The following is a 21,584-nucleotide window of genomic DNA, read 5'->3' on the forward strand; positions in this document are numbered from 1 at the left end:
TCTCTTAAAGTCTGCATCACAGGGAGACATTTCATGTCCATGCTTTCTGTAGCACTTCCCTTCTCCCTGTGTGTAGAACTGTGGTCCAGCTGGACAGCATTTACTACTGTATAATTTTACCATCTCAAATATTTGTGATTAATGGAGATCCGCTGTCCTATTCTGCTATACTGGGAGGCATTTTTGACTGAGAAAATATACAGTCTATCCAGTCAGTCACCAAACCTGGAAGAGTTCTGGCTTGTGCCTTCAGTTCTTCTATGTGTTTATTCAATGGAGTTACTTCAGCCTTCACACGTGAGCCTAGGTTTTTAAATTTTTTTCTCAGAAGGTTTTCTTTCTTCCAGCAATGGATGGTCAATATATAAATGTTTATTCATCACTTACCTGGCATATAACAATATTTATGTTCAGTACACATAATGATATGGTATTAGAAAAATGGGAACAAGAATCTCTAATATTCTAAGTGAAGAGAAAAATCTAAGTGAACAGTACATCTGTCCTTTATCAAATGCTATGCAACAACAAAAAACAATAGTACCTGTAACACCCGATCCTTTAGCTTCAGTTGCACATCCTTCCGTCTGATAATAACTTTAACCTCCACCATCATCTCCTCTGCACATGCCAGCTGTTTCAGAACATCCTCTCTTGTGTTCTATTCTTAAATTCCATGCCTGATTCCTGGGCAGAGTCCTAGTTTTCACATGGAAAGTGACTGGCATACCAGGGAAAAGTTATCAGATTCCAACCAGGAGTTCCTTTATTCTAACTTCATCCTTTGTTTTGCCCAACTCATATCCATGTTAACTTAAGGATCTTTCAAACTCTGATACAAAATAATAATCATAAACAATATATGTATTAAGTATTTTATAACTGCTAAGCATTTTACAAACATTATCACACTTAAAATACTATCCTAATTTTATCAACAAGAATATTAAGTGGAAGCACAGATCACAAAACTTTAAGAAAAAGCAGTTCCCAATTTTAAACTAAGAGAGTAGCCAGAAACCCAGACAGAGATTTGTCTCAGGGGAAGAACTTTCATAGAGATGACCCATGAAAGTCATGCTGAGTGGAAGTTTGAGGTTGGGCCTGCTACAGAGAGGCCCCGTTAGGCTGATACACTGTTCCCCCACTTGGGCCCAGACAGGGACCCCCATTTTCTATGCCTGAGTGAGTTCAGAAATCAGTCTTAAAACAGACCCCCTTCTGTAGACACAAACAGACCACCTTTCAAGCAAGGTCATGAAAAAAATGTCACCTGAAAGGATCTGGGTGGTTCTTCCCTGAGTCGAGAGCAAACAACTAGCCCAAGCCAAAAACTACAAGGACCCAATTCCTGTGCTAAGTTTCAAATCATTTTCTATCCACAGACTTCTGACAAATTGTGTCATATTTCCCCAGAACCCCCTGTTTTCAGCATAGGAAAAGCAGCTTTTAAGCCCCTTAGAGTGAAAACTCAGAGGGCTTCACACTTTGATTCCTCCAGTCTGCTGTTGGGGGTTCTGTTCCCCCTCTTCTGGTTTATCAATCTTTCAATCATTCCATCAATATGCTCTATCTTGCACTCTATCCTATCTTTCCTATCCTGTTTATAGAGACTGAAAAGTCATGCTCCTGTCAGCCAGTACACATGAATAGCCTTTATTCCTACCTTGTAGTCAGAAATGGAAGGTTACTAGGGGATGGGCCTTTGAATTCCCCTTGGCTCCTGCAAAGAAAGGGTGCACTCTCTGCAAGGGTCAAGGCTCTCTCTGCAAGGGGAACACAGCAGAGGAGTACCAGGGAATGAGGGAACATTGGAAAACTCTGAAACCTATCCTGTTTCTGGTATCTTTCTCTATTGAGAGTCAAAGACTGAGCAGAAGCATTAGTCAGAGGTCCTGGGGTCCCCAGCAATAGTTTTGACCCCATAGCACTGATGAACCTTCTGGAAAAACTCCTCTGAGGGCCACTCTCCCAGCTCTTGTACTATAGACTCATGTATCCTGCATCCAAAGTCTCTCTTGTTCCTCATCTCCACACTCTGTCTCAAAGTCTCTCTTGTTCCTCATCTCCACACTCTGTCTCTAAGATCTCTCAGGACCGGATTTGCTCCCTAAGGTGTTTTCCTTGTGGTGTGAGCACCTGCTTTGCTTGCTAATGACTGCATGTCACGGATGGACTGCTTTCTGTGTTTCGTAAACTTGTACTGGCTTTTTCTTGTGTTTCTCAGCTGCTTTGAGTATGTTTTAAAGGGGTTGTATTCATTGCCTTTCCTGCCAACATTTATTAATTCCAATTGGCTTTCCTGTGTTTGCAGAAGCGGGTGAACTATGTTATGGATAGAGAAAAGAGACAATAAACTCTCATCGTGAAGAAAAGGGGCATTTTACTCCTCCTGAAAGGCTTCCCTGGGTGACCTGAGTCCACATGAAAGTAGCCAGGGTGACACCATGAGGGAAGAGTTGCCCTATAGGAAATCCCCCCAAATAAATAGAAACGTGGTTCATGCAGGAAACCCATAGAAGAGCTGATCACTCTGTTTTGAGCCTTCACAGAAGTTTTAGACTTTAGAGAGAGAAACTGAGGCATATAATATGGGGGAACCAACTCAATGGATGACACCCTTGTGAAGGTACACCCACAATTCACCACACTTTTATCCAAGTACATTCAAAACCTAGGTTAAAGTTCCCCTCTTTCTTAAAAATGGTAAAGAGGAAAACAACTTTTGAAGATGGGGAAAAGTAAAGTAAATGACCTTGGGTAACCTATTTTTCTTTTTTTTTTTGAGACGGTGTCTCACTGTGTTGCCCTCGGTAAAGTGCTATGGCATCAGAGCTCACAGCAACCTCAAACTTTTGGACTTAAGCTATTCTCTTGCCTCAGTCTCCCAAGTAGCTGGGACTACAGGCAGTTGAAACAATGCCTGGCTATTTTTTTTTTTTTTGTAGTTGTCACTGGTGTTTGGCAGGCCTCGGGCTGGGTTCAAACCAGCCAGGCCCGGTGTGTGTGGCTGACACCCTAGCCACTGAGCTACAGGAGCTGAGCCAGTTTTTCTATTTTTAATAGTGACAGGATCTTGCTCTTGCTCATGTGGCTGTCAAACTTCTGAGCTCAAGCAATCCACTGCCTTGGCTTCCCTGAGTGGTAGCATTACTGGTTTGAGCCACCACATCTGGCCTATTGCTTTTTTTATTTCTTTCGAAGTTTGAGTCACAATGAGAAACTTCATGTCCATGTTTTCTGTACCATTTTCCCTCTACCTGTTGTAGTCCAGCTGGACTACAACCTCACCAAGAAAGAACAGCATTTAGTGCTGTATGATTTTACCATCTCAAGTGTTTGTGATTAATGAATATCTGCTTTACTATGTTACTATAGTGGGAGGAATTTTTGACTGAGAAAATACACAGCCTACCCGGTCAATCACCATACCTGGGAGAGTTGCTCCTCCAAGGAAGTTCTGTAGGAAGGACAGTCCAGGCCTGTGCCTTCAGTTCTTCTATGTATTTATTCAAAAGTCACTTTGGCTTTTGTGTGAAGTCTTAGGTTTTTAATTTTTTTTCTCAGAAGCTTTCCTTTCTTCCTGCAATGGATGGTCAATATATAAATGTATATTCTTCACTTACCTAGCATATAATAATAGTTATGTTCAGTAGAAATCTGTTATAGTATGAGAAAAATAGGGACCAGATTCTTCAATAATCTAAGTGAAGAGAAAAGTCTAAATTAATGGTGTATCTGTCTTTTACTAATGTTATGCAAGGACAAATACAATATTACCTGGTAGGCTTGATCCTTCTGTTGCAGTTGAACATCCTTCTGTCTAATAGTATTTTTCAGCTCAACACCCAACTGCAGTACACAAGCCAGTGTTCCAGAATATCCTCTTATTTTTTATTATTAAATTCAATGTCAGATTTCTGGGATTATTCCTAATTTTTTAATAAAAAGTGGCAAGAACACCAGGGCAAAGTTTTAGCGTCCATAAAAGAGTTCCTTTACTCAAACTTTATTCCTTGTTCTGCCCAACTCAACTCCTTGTTTATTTAAGAATCTTTCAAACTCTGATCTGATAATAATAATAATAATCACTGACATTATAATGAGTTTCATAAATGTTAAGCATTTTAGAAATGTTATCTCATTCAAAGTATTTTCCTAATTTTACCAAAGATAAAATTAAAGGGAAGCATAGAATTAACCATTAAGAAGAACTCGACATTTTAAGTTAAGAAAGTAGTTAACTAAAATTCTCTTAGCCACTTAGCATTAATGGTTTTCTTTTAGAAAACTAAAGGATTTCTTTTCATTGCTTTTGTGGCTTTCAGAAAATACAAGCTATGAAAGGAGAGTTGGATGTAGGCGCTGCTCGCTCGCTCGCCGGCGGCGGCCTCGGCTGGGCCTCGCTGCGGAGCGCGGCGCCGACCTCCCGCCTGGGCCACGGCCGGCGGCACCCGCACCAGCGCCGAGCGGCCTGCGGGCCCTCACGCAGGCCGATGGCGGCGGCCGCGGCGGCGCTCTCGGCCGTGGGCCCCCACCCGCGGGCGCCGCGGCCGGGGGCGGCGTGTCCCCGCCGGGCGGCTGGGCCGTGGCGCGATCGAGGGCCGCGAGTTTGAGTATCTGATGAAGAAGCGCTCCGTGACCATCGGGCGCAACTCGTCGCAGGGCTCGGTGGACATGAGCATGGGGCACTCGAGCTTCATCTCCCGGCGCCACCTCCAGATCTTCACGCCCCAGGCGGCGGCTGCGGCCATGGCAGGGCGGCCCCGGAGCCGCCGGCCGGGCAGCCCAGGCCCAACACGGGCGGCGACTTCTACCTGCGCTGCCTCGCAAGAACGGCGTGTTCGTGGACGGCGTGTTCCAGAGGCGACGGGCGCCACCGCTGCAGCTGCCAGCCCGTGTGCACGTTCAGGTTTCCGAGCACAAACATCAAGATCACATTCACTGCCCTGTCCAGCTAGAAGAGGGAGAAGTAGGAGGCACCTGAGTCCCCGGTGAAGGCCGTGCAGCCGCACATCTGCCCCTGACCATCAACATTCCAGACACCATGGCCCATCTCATCAGTCCCCTCCCGTCCCCCACGGGGACCATCAGTGCTGCCAACTCCTGCCCATCCAGCCCCCGGGGAGCAGGGTCTTCAGGGTACAAAGTGGGCCGAGTGATGCCATCTGACCTCAATTTAATGGCCGGAAAACTCGCAGCCAGAACATGAAAAGGAAACTTCCGGAGGAGACAGCCCAAAGGATGACTCAAAGCCACCTTATTCCTATGCACAATTAATAGTGCAAGCAATTACGATGGCTCCTGATAAACAACTTACCCTAAATGGAATTTACACACACATCACAAAAAATTACCCCTACTACAGGACTGCAGACAAGGGCTGGCAGAATTCAATTTGCCACAATCTCTCTCTGAATCGTTATTTCACCAAAGTACCGCGTTCCCAGGAAGAACCAGGCAAAGGCTCATTCTGGAGGATAGATCCTGCCTCTGAAAGCAAATTAATAGAGCAGGCTTTTAGGAAAAGACGGCCTAGGGGCGTGCCTTGCTTTAGAACCCCTCTGGGACCGCTCTCTTCTAGGAGCGCCCCAGCCTCTCCCAATCATGCTGGGGTACTGTCTGCTCACTCCAGTGGCGCCCAGACCCCCGAGAGCCTGTCCAGGAAGGTTCGCCGGCACCCCTGGAGCCTGAGCCTGGCGCCTCACAGCCCAAACTCGCTGTCATCCAGGAAGCTCGGTTTGCCCAGAGTGAACCAGGGTCACCGCTGCCCAGCCAGCCAGTCCTCATTGCTGTTCAGCACAGCTGCCACAGGTGGTTAAGCCCATCACTTACACGGTTGCAGCCCCAGGGACCACTCCAACCTCCCAGCCACCCATCGTGCAGACAGTTCACATCGTCCACCAGTTACCAGCGGTGTCGGTCACCAGTGTGGCTGGACTGGCCCCAGCAAACACTTACACTGTTGCAGGACAAGCTGTGGTCACTCAGGCGGCTGTGCTGGCCCCCACCAAGTCTGAGCCGCAGGGTGATCACAGGGAAGTGAAAGCGAAAGTAGAACCTATTCCCGCCATTAGCCATCCCACATTAGGCGCTGCCAGCTGGATCATTCAGCCGTCACAGACCACCCCTGTCCAGACGGTCACCATAGTACAACAGGCGCCTCTAGGTCAACACCAGCTACCAATAAAAACTGTAACACAAAATGGTACTCATGTGGTACCAATCCCCAGCACAGTCCATGGCCACGTGAACAATGCGGCAGCCAACCCTCTGCACGTGCTGGCAACCCACGCTTCAGCATCAGCCTCCCTGCCCACAAAGCGCCAGAATGGCGACCAGCCAGAGCAGCCAGAGCTGAAGTGGCTGAAAACAGAGGACAGTGAGAGTATCGTCATCGCCCTGAGCATGGACACGCCACCGGCAGCTGCGAGGGAGAAAGGCATCCAAAACTGGCATCTGGGAGAGCTTTTTTACTTCAAAAATTTCAACTTTGTGGTGCCAAAAGGAGACATTGCCTCTCACCGATGCTCCTTCGGTGGGTAGAGGGCCCTGCAGTTGGACTTCACCTCTCAGCACTGAAAACACAAAACCCAGGTGGCCTTAAAGCTCCTTAATTTAAAGACAGAAGTCACACTTGAACAAAAACACATACAACAAAACTGGTTCTGAGATGGTGGCTCTGCTGCCAAGCACTCACCATGCCGCTGCCTCTGGGTGCAGCTTTTAACTACAAGTAAGAAAACTCCCTGGCCTTCCCCTGGACCAGACTGCATGTGAGGATGGTGGGCAGCACCTGATGAGCAGGCCTCTGGGACTAGGGCCTCTCCAGAGGCCAGGCAGGACCCACTGGTGGCACTGGGAGATCAGACAGTATTTTGTTGCTCTCATGTGGAATTAGAATTATTTGATGTGTACGTTCTTTACACAATAATGGGGTCTTTGACATTTCACATCACTCCATTTCTGCTCTGGAAATTTTGGAATCACACAGGACTTTCATGTGGATTTCATTTGGGGAAAGAAACAACATAATTTTGTGTTTTTGTTGTTTTCAGCCTAGCCCGTGGAATGATTTACTTTTGCCTGTCTTGTTAAAGTTCAGATGGAGCTACTCTGTGACAGCTGCAGATGTCCTATGGTAGAGCGGTTGCCTGAAGGATTTCAGCACCTCCGTCGGTGGGTGGGACAGACAAGCGGCACCGCAGCCACAGGTGCAGGCCCGGGCACATGAGGCACATGTGAGGGCCCAGGGATGAGCCTGTCATGCAAAAGAGCTGCCGGGACTCCTCGAGCTGCACTTAACTGTTCTCTTTCTTGGTATTTTTTATTGTTTGTTTCTTTGTGTTGACTTTGTCCCTGGCATAATATTTTCACTCTAAGTAAAACCAGCCTCCTAAGTATTGTGTATGTTTAAAGTGACAGAGCCATTATTACTACATTTAGAAAAAAGATTCAGTCTTTTATTGTGCCCTTTATCACATCCTTGCCAGCTCTGGTGGCATCTGACGAGCTCTCGGCTCAACTGTGTTGGAGTTTTGCGTTTTCCCCATGCAGTGAGAGCCCCAGCTGCTGGTTCATCCCAGGGTCTAGGTTAGCATCTTGCTGAGAAGTGCTGGAGATGGTTGGGCCATTTTCTGATTTGCAGTAGGAAACTTCCTGGCCTTTCAGAACTGAACACTGTAATGCTAAGGCTGACCCTCCTGCAGATATTCAAAGGGAGAGGGAGGAGACAGGTGCAAGTGGGGAGTGGGGGCCCCACAGTCTCAGCTCTGCTCCTTGGGAGGACAACTCCCAGGGTCAGGACAGAGCAGAGAGCAAACAGAAAGGGCTCTAGCCTTATTGTGAATTTTTAATGTCATCATCATAACATTTATTTAAATGTAGTTATTTTGGTATTTAATTTTTTTAAAGAATGGGAAAAACCTGTATTTTCCTGGTGGATTGAAACAGCTCGGAATGGTGTATTTAGGCAATTTTAAAACACTTATTTACATAAAGACCAAATAAGATAAATCTCTTCTAAGTATTGTGTATCGATCCACAGGTATGGGGCTGTCACATGTCATTGCAGATGGTGCATATTAAAAAGTCTGGAGTTACTGCATACTAGCTGGGTTATAATTCAGCCAGTTAGAGAATAAAAGTGAAACCATCATTGGAATGAGACCCTATGTGTGACAGCAGTGAGCGGCAGCATGTGGAGCTGGTCGGCCCCTCAGGGCTCAGTCTGCAACTTCTGAGCACTGAACAGATACCTTGGAATGTATATTTTTGTCTTTTACTCAGAAGGTTTGCAATTTGCAAAATAATTTGGATTGTGCTGTTTCTTGGGCGGGGGGGGGGGGGTTCGGGCCACTCCACAGAGCAGGGCCAGACCCATCAGTCACACCTAACAGGGGTTTTGCCTGGAGGCCAGCCCTCAAGCTCTCAGTGGACAGACAAGGACACTGGGCTTGTGCAGTGCTAAGCGAGTGGACTGCGTCCTTCTGGAGATGCATTTACACAGCAGGAAGCCAAACTCTGGGTAGATTTTCCCTACATAAGCTCGGTCCATAAACCGGTTACTTCTGATGTTAAAACATAGAATTTACAGATTTGGAAGGGTTGCTTTTGGGGTCACAGGTAAGAAATTGCCAGCTCCCGAATGTTAAGGAAAGGAAGCAGCATTCTCCGCCTGGTGCCCAGACCCAAGAGCACCTTGTCAGGTGTGGGCTCCCTGCTCTTTGCTCCTGCCTTGGCTGTAGGCTACTAAGAATATCCAGGAGATGCAGAAACAAAACCACAAATCAGCAAACTGCCATGCCCAGGTCTTGTCGATCTTTAAGGTAGTTTTTAAATTCTGGATTTAGCTCTGACTTCCTAAGAGCCCTCCACACACACCAAGGGCTGCTGAGCTGCCCTGGCATCACTGCCTGGCGCTCACAGGCCAGCCTAGGTGTCCTGCCTGTGATGGCCAGCGTGTGTGGCAGGGAACGCCCCGCTCTCTACTGTGGCTCCTCAGTGTCTTATTTTCAAGAAGGCTCCACTTTGACCTTTGTCAAACTTCTGGGTTCCTCAGGGACTAGAAACTGAATTTCAGCAGCTTTGTCCTGAACCAAACAAGAATACAAAAGGGAAACTCACGTGATCCAAATTACGTGGGGTGTTCCAAGTGTGCGTAATGTGATGTAGGGCTGGTGCTCCCTTACTTGAGGATAGTGTGCTTGTGGACAGTTGGCCTCCTGAGAGATCCACCACTCTGTGATTGTCCCCTGCTAGAGTAACAGTAGCTGGTAGTTGTGGTCGGGGTGGGGGGGGGCAGTGTCAGGACTTGGGGTTTCTGTGCTGTGGGACATAAGGGGAGAAGCGACAATCTTTAACCCTAACTTCCACTATTCTAGAAAGTATAGTGGTGATTTGTGTACAAAGATTTGAAATTTTTAAAAAGTACCAAGTTCCTGAAATTCAATAAAATATTTTTATTAATTTAAAAAAAAAAGAGAGTTGGATGTAGCTATAAAAGTAAGCAGATATTCTCAAACCAAGCGTCTTCCTTTTCCTCATCTGTCATTTTAATTTTTCCCATAGAAAAAGAATGTATACTCAAGGATGAGAAGAAAGCCTCAAAACACGCTGGCAATAGATAAAGCCTTAGGAGGACAAATAAGAAAGACCTTTCAAATGTCATCTTGGTTCCCTTCACTGAATCTCTTTAGGCTACAAACTCATAGGGAAAGAATCATTTAGAAAGTTTCAAAAAATTTTGAATCCTCTCTTCCATGTAGCACCAGAGAGGTTGTTCACACCCTTCTATCTTAAATAAAGAACATATGTCTTATCAGTTTAAGTCAGAACTGAGAAACCCAGAGGGTCCAAGGGAGCCCCAACAGTCCTTCTCATGTGATATCTCCTTATAATTCATGCAAAACAAACTTTGTTCATCCTTAACAATAGGGGAAAACATAAGAATTAGCAAAATAGACATGATTTTCTCCTATACTGGCAACTATACCAAATATATAATTGAAATGTAACTGTGCAGGTGAAATATATTAGATACAGTCTAATGATTATAAATAAAAAGTGGCAAGAACACCAGGGCAAAATTTTAGCATCCATAAAAGAGTTCCTTTACTCCAACTTTATTCTTTGTTCTGCCAAACTCAACTCCCTGTTTACTTAAGAATCTTTCAAACTTTGAAAGACATGGCAATGTTTTCAAAAAGGCATTTGAGTGAGCACAATGTACTCACACACTGTTCTCTTCAGTGGCAACTGTGAAGAGATTTTATAATCATCGTCACTTCTATCATTTTGAAACTAAATAAAACAGGGTAGAGTAAGGTGTCAGACTAGAAACATCTTGGCAGTCACTGGTGGTGAGACCAGGGAGAGAACTCCAGCCACCTCCTGCCAAAGTGTTCTGCCCAGAAACATCACTCCAGGACCACAGTGCACCAGCAGAGGTCTCCAAAAATCAATAAGGACATCAGGAGCAGTGGGTGAAAGACCAGCACAGAAGGCAAGTGCCTGGTGGCGAGTAGAGTTTGGTCAGCCCTCCAGAGGAGGGCTAAAGACAGGGAAGGCCTGTCCTGCAGAATTTTTGGACTTAGATGCTCACCAGAGTTTTCAGGAGAGGACTTAGGCAAGCGAGTGAACTTGGATAGCACCCTGCGGCAGGGATCGAAACACCAGGCAGTATAGACCTCTCATTGGTTTGGCTGGTATGAGGACCCCACCATTGTAGGAGGGCTGCACAGGAGAACAGCCCACAGGTTCCCAGTGTGAGACCAGCTCTGGTGCTACTTCTGAGCTGAGCAGCCACCCTTGGGGAAAGTTGAGTGGCTCTTGCACCTTGAGGAAAGCCACTTTGTGGCCTAGAGGCACAGTTTGAAAACTCTAGGTGCATCTCCTATGTACTCTGGAAAGAATTTCAGGCTCCCAACCCTACAGGGATTGAATATTAGCAAAATGACAAAGGCCTGATTGTGTGTTTGTAGCCAAGTTTTGTGTGTTTGTAGCCAAGCCAAGTATCAGGAAGATGGGACCAGATCACCTCAATACAAGATAGTGGCCTGGTCCCTTATCTTGTGCAGTAAAAGCAGCATGTTTTCTCCATCTCCTAACTCCAGAGTGCCACCTGGTGTCCAGGTAATATACTGCATTATATAGCTTCTTTGAGCCACTATCTCCTTTTTCCTGTCTTCTTGGAGCACAAACTGGTGTCCAGGAAATATATTGCAATATAAATTGTTTTTTCATTTAATTTGGTTTTATTGTTTGTTTGCTTTGTTCTGTTGTATTTTTATTTTTTCATAGTTACTTACTTCAATAGCAAGGACTTCATTTTGCTATGGTTTTTCTGCCCCAAAGATCTTATCTTTTTTCTGTTTCTCTCCTTTTGTCTTTTTTTTTATTAGTGTAGCTGAAAATACATCGAGAGTATAAAGAACCAGGTTACATTGATTGCATTTGTTAGATAAAGACCCTCTTATAATTCTGTCCTGCCCCCAAAAGGTGTACCAGATACCATGACTCCCTACCCCCTCCCTCCTTCCCTCTCTCTTCTGTCCCATCCCCCGCCCTGCACCTTGTACTAGGTTATTAATTGTCCCCATATCAGAATTGCGTACATAGGATTATTGCTTCTCCATTCGTCTGATGGTTTACTAAGAATAATTTGTTCCATTTCCACCTAGGTTAATGCATAAGATGTAAAGTCTCCATCTTTTTTAGTGGCTGATTAGTATTCTATGGTACACATATACCACAGCTTGTTAATCCATTCCTGTGTTGGTGGGCATTTAGACTGTTTCCACATTTTGGCAAATGTAAATTGAGCTGCGATAAACAGTCTAGTGCAAGTATTCTTATGGTAAAAGAGTTTTTTTTTCTTCTGTGTAGATGACCAGTAATGGGATTGCGGGTCAAATGAGAGTTCTAGTTTGAGTTCTTTGAGGGTTTTCCATATTTCCTTCCAGAAAGTTGTACTAGTTTACAGTCCCACCAGGAATTTTAAAGTGATTGTTTGTCTCCACATCCATGCCAGCATCTGCAGTTTTGAGATTTTGTGATGTGGCCCATTCTCACTGGGGTTAGATGATATCTCAGGATGGTTTTGATTTGCATTTCTCTAATAATTAGGGAAGATGAGCAATTTTTGTGTGTTTGTTAGCCATTCATCTGTCTTCTTTAGACAAGGTTCTATTCATCTCTTGCCCAGTGACAAAAATTGTTGGCTCTTTTTATGTTGTTTAATTTGAGTTCTCTGAAGATCCTTGTTATCAAGCTTTTGTCTGATTCAAAATATGCAACTATCCTTTCCCATTGCGTAGGTTATGTATTTGCTTTGGTTGTTGTCTCCTTAGCTGTACAGAAGCTTTTAAGTTTAATTAAGTCCCATTTGTTTATTTTTATTATTGTTTCAATTGCCATGGAAGTCTTCCTCATAAAGTCTTTCCCCAGGCCAATAGCTTTATGTGTTTTCCCCATATTTTCTTTGAGGATTTTTATTGTTTCATGCCTTAGATTTATGTCTTTTATCCACCTTGAATCAATTTTTGTGAGAGGAGAGAGGTGCAGGTCCAGTTTCCCAGTTCTCCCAGCACCATTTATGAATAGGGATTGTTTCCCCCAGTGTATGTTCTTGTTTGTTTTATCAAGGATTAGGTTAGGTGGCTGTAAGATGTTAGTTTCATCTCCTCATTTACTATTAAGTTCTAAATGTCTATGTCTCTATTTTTGTGCCAATACCATGCTATTTTAATCACTATGGCCTTGTAGTACAGCCTAAAGTCTGGTAGACTGATGCCCTCAGCTTTGTTTTTATTACTAAGAACTGCCCTAGCTATATGGGGTTTCTTTGGTTCCACACAAAATGAAGAATCATTTTTTCCAAGTCTTGAAAGTATGTTGCTGGTATTTTAATACTGATGGCATTGAATCTGAAGATTGCTTTGGGAAGTATAGACATTTTAATAATGTTGATTCTTCCCACGCATGACCATTATATGTTCTTCCATTTGTTAATATCCTCTGCTATTTCCTTTCTGAGGATTTCATAATTTTCTTTATAGAGGTCGTTCACCTCCTTTGTTAGGTATATTCCTAGGTATTTCATTTTCTTTGAAACTACAGTGAAAGCAGTTGTGTCTTTTTTTATGAAACAGAGTCTCCTTTTATCACCCTTGTAGAGTGCTGTGGTGTCACAGCTCACAGCAACCTCCAACTCCTGGGCCTAGGCGATCCTGCCTCAGCCTCCCAAGGAGCAAGAATTGTGTCCTTGATTACCTTCTCATCTTGGTTGTTATTGGTATATACAAAGGCTACCAATTTGTGGACATTGATTTTATATCCTGAGCCATTACTGTATTTTTTTGATCACTTCCAGGAGTCTTGTGGTTGAGTCTTTGGAGTTCTCTAAGTGTAAGATCATATCATCAGCAAAGAGGGAGAGTTTCACTTCCTCTGCTCCCATTTAGATAACCTTTATTTCCTCCTCTTGCCTGATCGTATTGGGTAGAACTTCCAACACCATGCTGAATAGTAGTGCTGATAGAGGACAACCTTGTCTTGTTCCAGTTCTGAGGGGAAAGGTTTCAGTTTTACTCCATTCAGTATAATATTAGCTGTTGGTTTCTCATAGATGGCTTCGATCAGTTTATGAAATGTGCCACCAATGCCTATTTTCCTCAGCATTGTAATCAGGAAAGCAGGACTGAAAAGACCAGAGTCCAGGTAAATTGAAAACAATCTCAAACTTTATTTATTTATTTATTTTTTTTATGGCGAAAAGTTATATATTTAGAATTGGCCAGCTGGACTTGATTTAGATGATCCCAATTTTGTTGGCAACATCCAAAGCATCATAATCAGGAACCAGTGGAACATATGCCTTCTTCTCACCATCAGGCCTGATCAGGGTGTTGACCTTGGCCACATCAATGTCATAAAGCTTCTTCACAGCCTGTTTGATCTGGTGCTTGTTAGCTTTGACATCCACAACGAACACAAGTGTGTTGTTGTCTTCTATCTTCTTCATGGCAGACTCAGTGGTCAGGGGGAACTTGATGATGGCATAGTGGTCAAACTTGTTTCTCCTGGGGGTGCTCTTCTGAGGATATTTGGGCCGCCTCCGGAGTCTCAGAGTCTTTGGCTGCCGGAAGGTGGGTGATGTATGGATCTTTTTTTTGTGGCTGTGGATGCCTTTTAGCACTGCCTTCTTGGCCTTCAATGCCTTTGCTTTGGCTTCCACTTTGGGAGGGGCAGAAGCTTCCTTCTTCGCTTTTGGCACCATCTTGTGAAAAGAGCAATCTCAAACTTTAAATAATTGTTGGTATGTTATTTCCATTCTGAAAAACACATATTTACTCTGTATATATATGTGTGTGTGTGTGTGTGTGTGTGTATACATACACATACACATCCATATCCACATATAAATAAGATTTATAAAAGGATATAATTTATTTTCAGGGCCAAATACCAATATGCTCCAGGCAGAACTGCCTCCCAGAGCAGGCACGAGGCCTGCATAAAAGGAACTACTTACAGCCTCTGTTAGGTAAAGTCCAAGTAGTAGTGGAGCCCTTCAGCCAGGAGGTGTACCATATACCACCACATTTTGCCCATCATTTTGGAGCTTAAATGCCACCTCCTGCAAGAAGCCTTCTGGGATCGCCAATCCCCTCACCAGAGACTGGCAGGAATTTAACCCTCCTCAGAACAGCCACAGCCTATGCTTATAACACCCAAAAGCATTCATCTTTCTGGTTACTAAATTATTCCTGTGCATGTTTTTATCCAGATACCATGACGTATATTGAAAATGTCTGAGGCCAGAAGTGGTGGCTCACACCTGTAATCCTATCACATGGGAGGCCAAGGCAGGTACATTGCCTGAGCTCACGGGTTTGAGACTAGCCTGAGCCACAGCAAGAGAATGGCTTGAGCCCAGGAGTTGGAGGTTGCTGTGAACTATGATGCCATGGCACTCTGCTCAGGGTGACAAAGTGAGACTTTGTCTCAAAAAAAAGAAAAAAAGAAAAGAAAAAACAGATTTATAAATAAATACATGGTAAGATTAAGACCATTATCATGGCTATTTACCTAGATGGGACATAATAACCACTGAAAACCACCAAGGGAAAAAATATACAAGATTACACATAGGCCAGGCACAGTGGCTCACGCCTGTAATCTCAGCACTTTGGGAGACCGAAGTGGGCCGATCCACCTGAGCTCACAGGTTCAAGACCAGCCTTAGCTAGAGCAAGACACCATCTCTAGAAATAGCAGGTTTTGTGGCCGGCGCCTGTGGTCCCAGCTACTCCAGAGGCTGAGGCAAGCGAATTGCTTGAGCCCAAGACTTAGAGGTTGCTGTGAGCTTTGACACCAGAGTACTCTACTGGGGGCGACAAAGCGAGACTCTATCTCAAAACAAATGAACAACAACAAAAAAAACCAAACTCATAAATAAATTTTGCGTAATATTCTTTTTTTTTTGTAGAGACAGAGTTTCACTTTATGGCCTTTGGTAGAGTGCCATGGCATCACACAGCTCACAGCAACCTCCAACTCCTGGGCTTAAGCGATTCTCTTGCCTCAGCCTCCCTAGTAGCTGGGACTACAGGTGCCCGCCACAACACCTGGCTATTTTTTTGTTGCAGTTCGGCCAGGGCCGGGTTTGAACCCACCACCCTCGGTATATGGGGCTGGTGACTTACCGACTGAGTCACAGGTGCCGCCGTAAATTTTGCGTAATATTCTTAGGAAAAAACCAGCTATAATTAATAGTAGACATGGCAAATTCCTATTTTAATTGAACCACATATTGAAGTATATATGCGTTGTGATTTCATGTAATATTATCATACATAGGTGAAACCAAACCAAAGACCCAATAAATTGAGGTTGAAAATCCAACCCTGAGTAAGGTACACACTACTATGAAATTTCAAAACAAGAATTAAAGAATTAGACATTCAATTCTGTATACAACATTGCTGTACCATTTAAGAGCTTTTCTAGGTCACCTCGGTTGGCTCAACCTGTAATTCTAGCATTTCAGTAGGTCAAGGTGGGAGGATTGCTTGTGCTCATAAGTCTGGGATCATTAGCCAAGCACAGTGGCTTATACCTGTAATCCTAGCACATGGGGAGGCTGAGTCAGGTGGATTTCTTGAGCTCAGGAGTTCAAGACCAGCCTGACCAAAAGTGAGACCCCCATCTCCACTACTTGGGAGGCTGAGACAAGAGGATTGCTTGAGCCCAGGAATTTGAGGTTACTGTGAGCTATGACGCCATGACACTCCACCAAGAGCAAGAATGTGAGACTCTGTCTTAATAAAAAAGAAGTTTGAGATCAGCCTAAGTAACAGCCAAATCCCCTCTCGTAAAAGAAGACAAATACAACCAGGAGTTGTGTTTGGCACCTGTAGTTCCAGTTATTTGAGAGGCTGAAGCAAGAGGATCGCTTAAACACAGTTATTTTAAGTTATTATCAGTTATGCTGATGCTACAACATTCTAGCCTGAGTAACAGAGTGAGACTCCATCTCAAAAAAAATGTTTATTCCTAGATAACTACAGTATTCCACTGTGACTGTGAACCTATGTAGGCAGGCATTTCTCTTAATAGTAGTTAACATTTTATTGGATGATAGTAGGTATTTTGAATATTTTATGTAGCATATGGCATAAAATTTTATAGAAAATATAGGATTTATTAATATAAGGTACGTACCAGAAAAAAAATTTTTTGAGACAGAGTTTCACTATGTTGCCCTGGGTAGGGTGCCATGGAGTCACAGCTCACAGCCACCTTTAATTCTTGCATGTAAGCAGTTCTCTTGCCTTAGCCTCCCAAGTAGCTGGGACTCCAGGTGCCCGCCACAATGCCTAGCTATTTTTTTTTTTTTTATAAATCATAGCTGTGTACATTAATGCAATCATGGGGTATAATGTGCTGGTTTTATATACACTTTGAAATATTTTCCTCAAACTGGTTAACATAGCCATCATGGCATTTTCTTAGTTATTGTGTTAAGACATTTATATTCTACATTTAGTAAGTTTCACATGTACCCTTGTAAGATGCACTGTATGCCCAGCTATTTTATTTGTTGTAGTTGTCACGGTTGTTTAGCAGGCCAGGCCGGTTTCAAAACCGCCAGCCACCGGTGTATGTGGCTGGTGCCCTAACCACTGTGCTATGGGTGCCAAGCCAGAAAATTTTAATGAATAAATATTTGAAAACAGTAAAGATAATTTGTATTATATTATTAATATATTGATATTTTTACAAAAATTGCAATGGCTGTATTTCACTCTTTAGAAGAGACCAAAAGCCTTAGTTTTATATATAAAGTAAGAGGCTGAACTTTGTAAAATATGGTAAGTCACAATATGTACATAAGCAATGGGGAAAAATTAAACTGTAATTATATGTAGGTTGAGGAAAGAGATGACAATCCTACTGAGTTCCTTTTGCCCATAGTAAATTAATATTTCAAAGTGAGCCTTTTAGTAAATATGGAGTGCCTATGAATTATCTAAATTACTTCTTACATAAGTTGGAATTCTAACACATAGCTCTGAAAGTTTAAATCTAAAATTTAAGAACATTTAATACATAACAAAATAGAAAGTGAAAACTTATAGATAAAGTAAAGTTAGCAAGATGGCAGACTAGAAGCCCCATGTTCATGTATCCCTCACATGGAATCAAAAATTTGGGAAGAAATGCTTTAATGATAGTCCAGCACAGTGGAGCACAGCTGTAATCTCACCTGCTTAGAGGCTTAGATGAGGGTATCACTTAAGTCCAGCAATTTGACACCAGTCTAAGCAATATTGTGAGGCCTCAACTCAAAAAATGTGATTTTTAGCTGGGCGTTGTGGCAGGTGCCTATAGTCCTAGCTACTAGGGAGGCTGAGGCAAGAGAATTGCTTAAGTCCAAGAGTTTGAGGATGCTGTGAGCTGTGATGTCACAACACTCTACTGAGGGTGGCATAGTGAGACTCTGTCTCAAAAAAAAAAAGAATAAAGTTTATGAGAGCTTTGGGATCCAGAGTGCAGACTGTGAAATCCTTCTAATTCCCTTACGAAGGAACATTTAGGTTCAGCGCCTGTAGCTCAAGCAGCTAGGTTGTCAGCCACATGCACTGGAGCTGGCGGGTTTGAATCCAGGTTGGGCCTGCCAATCAACAATGACAACTACAACCAAAAAATATCCAGGTGTTGTGGCGGGCAACTGTAGTCTCAGCTACTTGGGAGGCAGAGGCAAGAGAATCTCTAAGCCCAAGAGTTTGAGGTTTCTGTGAGCTGTGATGTCACTGCATTCTAACCAGGGTGACAGCTTGAGACTCTGTCTCAAAAAAAAAAAAAAAAAAAGGGACATTTAGAGAAAGCAGACCATCATTCACTTGGCAAACTAGAGGACCTCTAGTCTTGGTTACAGACTGGAGAATGGCCTGCTCAACTTTCTCCCATTGAGAAATTAAAGTTATTATGTGGGCCTCTCCAACTCCTTTTAGCCATGATGTGGGAGTGATCCTAGCCAAGCACAGATCTAGAGGGAGGTCCTCACTCATTATCATGGAGATCTTGCCACATTTGTGAGTGTGTGTTTGCTTATGTATCTATTCGTGTGTTTATGTACATACATACACACAGAAGGACATGAACAGTTGACCACATCCCTACAGTGACCACCTTTTCAAATTGGCTAATATTCACACATACAGCACATTTTTGTGTAAGTACAGTAGGCCTACTTCCTTATGCTAACCATCTCCGTATATTGACAAATTTATTACAGTCCCTTGAGGGGTCAATTTAGAGAAGTTTTGCTGTATATGTGTGCGTGTATGTGTGCGTGTGTGTTCATATATATATACATATATTTGCAAATAACAGTATTGATAAACATATCCAAAGCCAGAGATAATTATAAAACAATAGTTATTTTGTAATCAGAGAGACATTAATATATCCTCAAGAATACTCTCAACTGCTAAGATATAATATATTTAAGAAATGTGGCTGCCAGGTGTGGTAGCTCATGCCTGTTATCCTAGCACTCTGGGAAGTCGAAGAGGCTCAGCCCAGGAGTTCAAGACCAGCCTGAGTAGGGGTCAAGATATGATTGCAAGAGAGACTTTACCTAACAACTGCGATCAGTGTTACCTGGCTTCTTGTACCCTCAATGAATCACCAACAATAAAGAAAAAAAAAAGAAAAGAAAAAAAGAAAAACAGAGAGATCCTCAAAAACTTGAAAAAAAAAAAAATTGAAAACTTGGCAGCCCCCATAGCTCAGTGGATAGGGTGCTGGCCGGTGGATAGAGTCTGGCAGGTTTAAACCCTGCCTGGGCCAGCTAATAAAACAACAAGGAAAACTTGCAACAACAACAACAAAATAGCCGTTTGGGCAGTGCCTATAGTTCAAAGGAGTAGAGCGCTGGCTCCATATGCCAGAGGTGGTGGGTTCAAAACCCAACCCTGGCCAAAAAAAAAATAAATAGCTGTTTGTTGAGGGAGGTGCCTGTAGTACGAACTACGAGGGAGGCTGAGGCAAGAGCATCACTTGCTGTGAGCTGTGATGCCACAGCACTCTACCCAGGGTGGCAACTTGAAACTCTGTCTAAAAAAAAAAAATTGAAAAACTTCCCAGATATGCTACAGGATACCTGCAGTCCCAACTATTCAGGATGCTGAGGCAAGACCATCTCTTGAGCCCATGAATTTGAGGTTGCTGTGAGTTATGACACCATGGCACTCTACCTAGAGCAATATAGAATGAGAAAAAAAATGAACGGAATAGATACCTTTAACTATGTTAAAATGGGAAATTAAAGCATATAACAATTTTTATGGTTCATATAAAAACAAAATTTTGAAGTTAAATAACAATAGATTTTCTTACATTTGGGGGATTCTTAGTGTTCTGCTAAAATTACTAACTATACTTTCTGCAGAATCTTATTTGAAACTTTCATAGAATAAAATCTATAAAGCACACAACAGACAACATCTATTTGTATTGTTCTTGGAATTTCTGAAGCAAGTGCTAATATCTCCACCTCACTCACATAACTTGGACATGATGCTACAGAAAAAAAAATTTTTTTAGAAACAAGCTCATTCTGTTGCCCAGGGTAGAATGCTATAGTATTAGCCTAACTCATGGCTACCTCAAACTCCTGGTTTCCAGCAATCCTCCTGCATCAGCCTCCCAAGTAGCTGGGACTACAGGCAACCACCACAATGCCAGGATAATTTTTCTATTTTTAGTAGAGACGAGGTCTCACTTGTTTCCTTTTTCTTTTTTTTCAGGGGAAAGCGTGAATGCAGTTCCCCACTACCACAAATTATGCAGTTGAGTTTCCAAAATTTGGGGAAATCACAGAGGTCAACACATCCGGAGTGCAATGGATAAACCTCGCCCTGGGAAAACCACCTTTGTGATTATGGGATCTCCCCTACCAGGTAAGTATACAAGGTCTCACTTTTGTTCAGGCTGGTCTCTACTCCTGAGCTCCAGCAAGCTTTCCATCTTGGCCTCCCAGAGGGTTAGGATTACAGGCATGAGCCACTACTCCTGGCCTAACTATGTATATTTTAAAGCAAAGTTTCTTTGGTCCTAGAGAAAGACAGACCCAGATTTTTTAAAAAAGGACACAAAGCATATTTACCTGGTAAAATTATGTACATATATTTCAAGAAGGCAGAGATAAAATTTATACTTTTGTTTTATTTTGGAGACAGAGTCGGACTCTGTCATGCTGGGTAGAGTGCCATGACATCAAAGCTCACAAAACCTCAAACTCTTGGGCACAAGAGTTCTTTTATTTTTTTGCAGTTTTTGGCCAGGGCCAGGTTTGAGCCCGCCACCACCGGTATATGGGGCTGGTGCCCTACTCCTTAGAGACACAGGCGCCACCCGCATAGAAGTTCTTTTTGCCTCAGCCTCCCAAGTAGCTGGCATGGGAGTCCCAATTAGCTCCCAAGTGCCATAACACTCAGCCAGTTTTATAAATTGTTTTTAGTAGAGAAATGGTTTTATTTGCTCATGCCAGTCTCAAACTGCTGAGTTCCAGCAAATCACACACCTTGGCCTCCTAGAGTGCTAGGATTACAGGTGAGAGGCAAGTTATTTGGCCTTACATACAAAATTTCCTAAATTAAAATCTTTAAGGGAAAAAAAGAGCAAAATCTTTTTCTTTATATCCAAATTGGAGTGTTCATTCTGGTATTTCTTTTCTTTTTATTTTTTTTGCAGTTTTTGGCTGGTGCCTGGTTTGAACCTGCCATCTCCGGTATATGGGGTGCCCTACTCCCTTAAGCCACAGGCACTGCCCCCCATTCTGGTCTTTCTAAGTTGTATTTTCTCTTACTAAAAACAGGTCTAGAGCCACGTTCTTGAACTCATATCTATAATTTCAGTAGACACAGATTTATGCTCGGTGTTCCTAGCACAATTGTTACAGTGCCAGCCATATACACCAAAGTTAATTGGTTCGATCCAGGCTGGGCCAGCTAACCAATAATGACAACTGCAACCAAATTTTGGCATCCTCACCCATCCAAGAATTCATTAAA

At 43.2% G+C, this 21,584-nt stretch overlaps 1 protein-coding gene, 1 non-coding gene and 1 pseudogene across 2 annotated transcripts; 1 reads left to right on the plus strand and 2 right to left on the minus strand.

Annotated features, from left to right (window-relative positions):
- Positions 1–4,496: 4,496 nt before the first annotated feature.
- Positions 4,497–8,040, plus strand: LOC128572729 (forkhead box protein K2-like; annotated as a pseudogene).
- A 5,753-nt stretch (positions 8,041–13,793) lies between these two features.
- Positions 13,794–14,278, minus strand: LOC128572733 (60S ribosomal protein L23a-like). The gene has a single exon (XM_053572796.1). The coding sequence runs from the start codon at positions 14,276–14,278 to the stop codon at positions 13,811–13,813; it is 468 nt and encodes a 155-aa protein (XP_053428771.1). The 3' UTR covers positions 13,794–13,810.
- A 6,037-nt stretch (positions 14,279–20,315) lies between these two features.
- On the minus strand, positions 20,316–20,479 carry LOC128573232 (U1 spliceosomal RNA). Its single transcript, XR_008376386.1, has one exon. It is a non-coding gene; the product is annotated as a U1 spliceosomal RNA (small nuclear RNA).
- Positions 20,480–21,584: the final 1,105 nt, after the last annotated feature.

This window comes from Nycticebus coucang, chromosome 20 (genome assembly GCF_027406575.1).
Source record: "Nycticebus coucang isolate mNycCou1 chromosome 20, mNycCou1.pri, whole genome shotgun sequence".
Classification (NCBI taxonomy): Eukaryota; Metazoa; Chordata; class Mammalia; order Primates; family Lorisidae; genus Nycticebus; species Nycticebus coucang.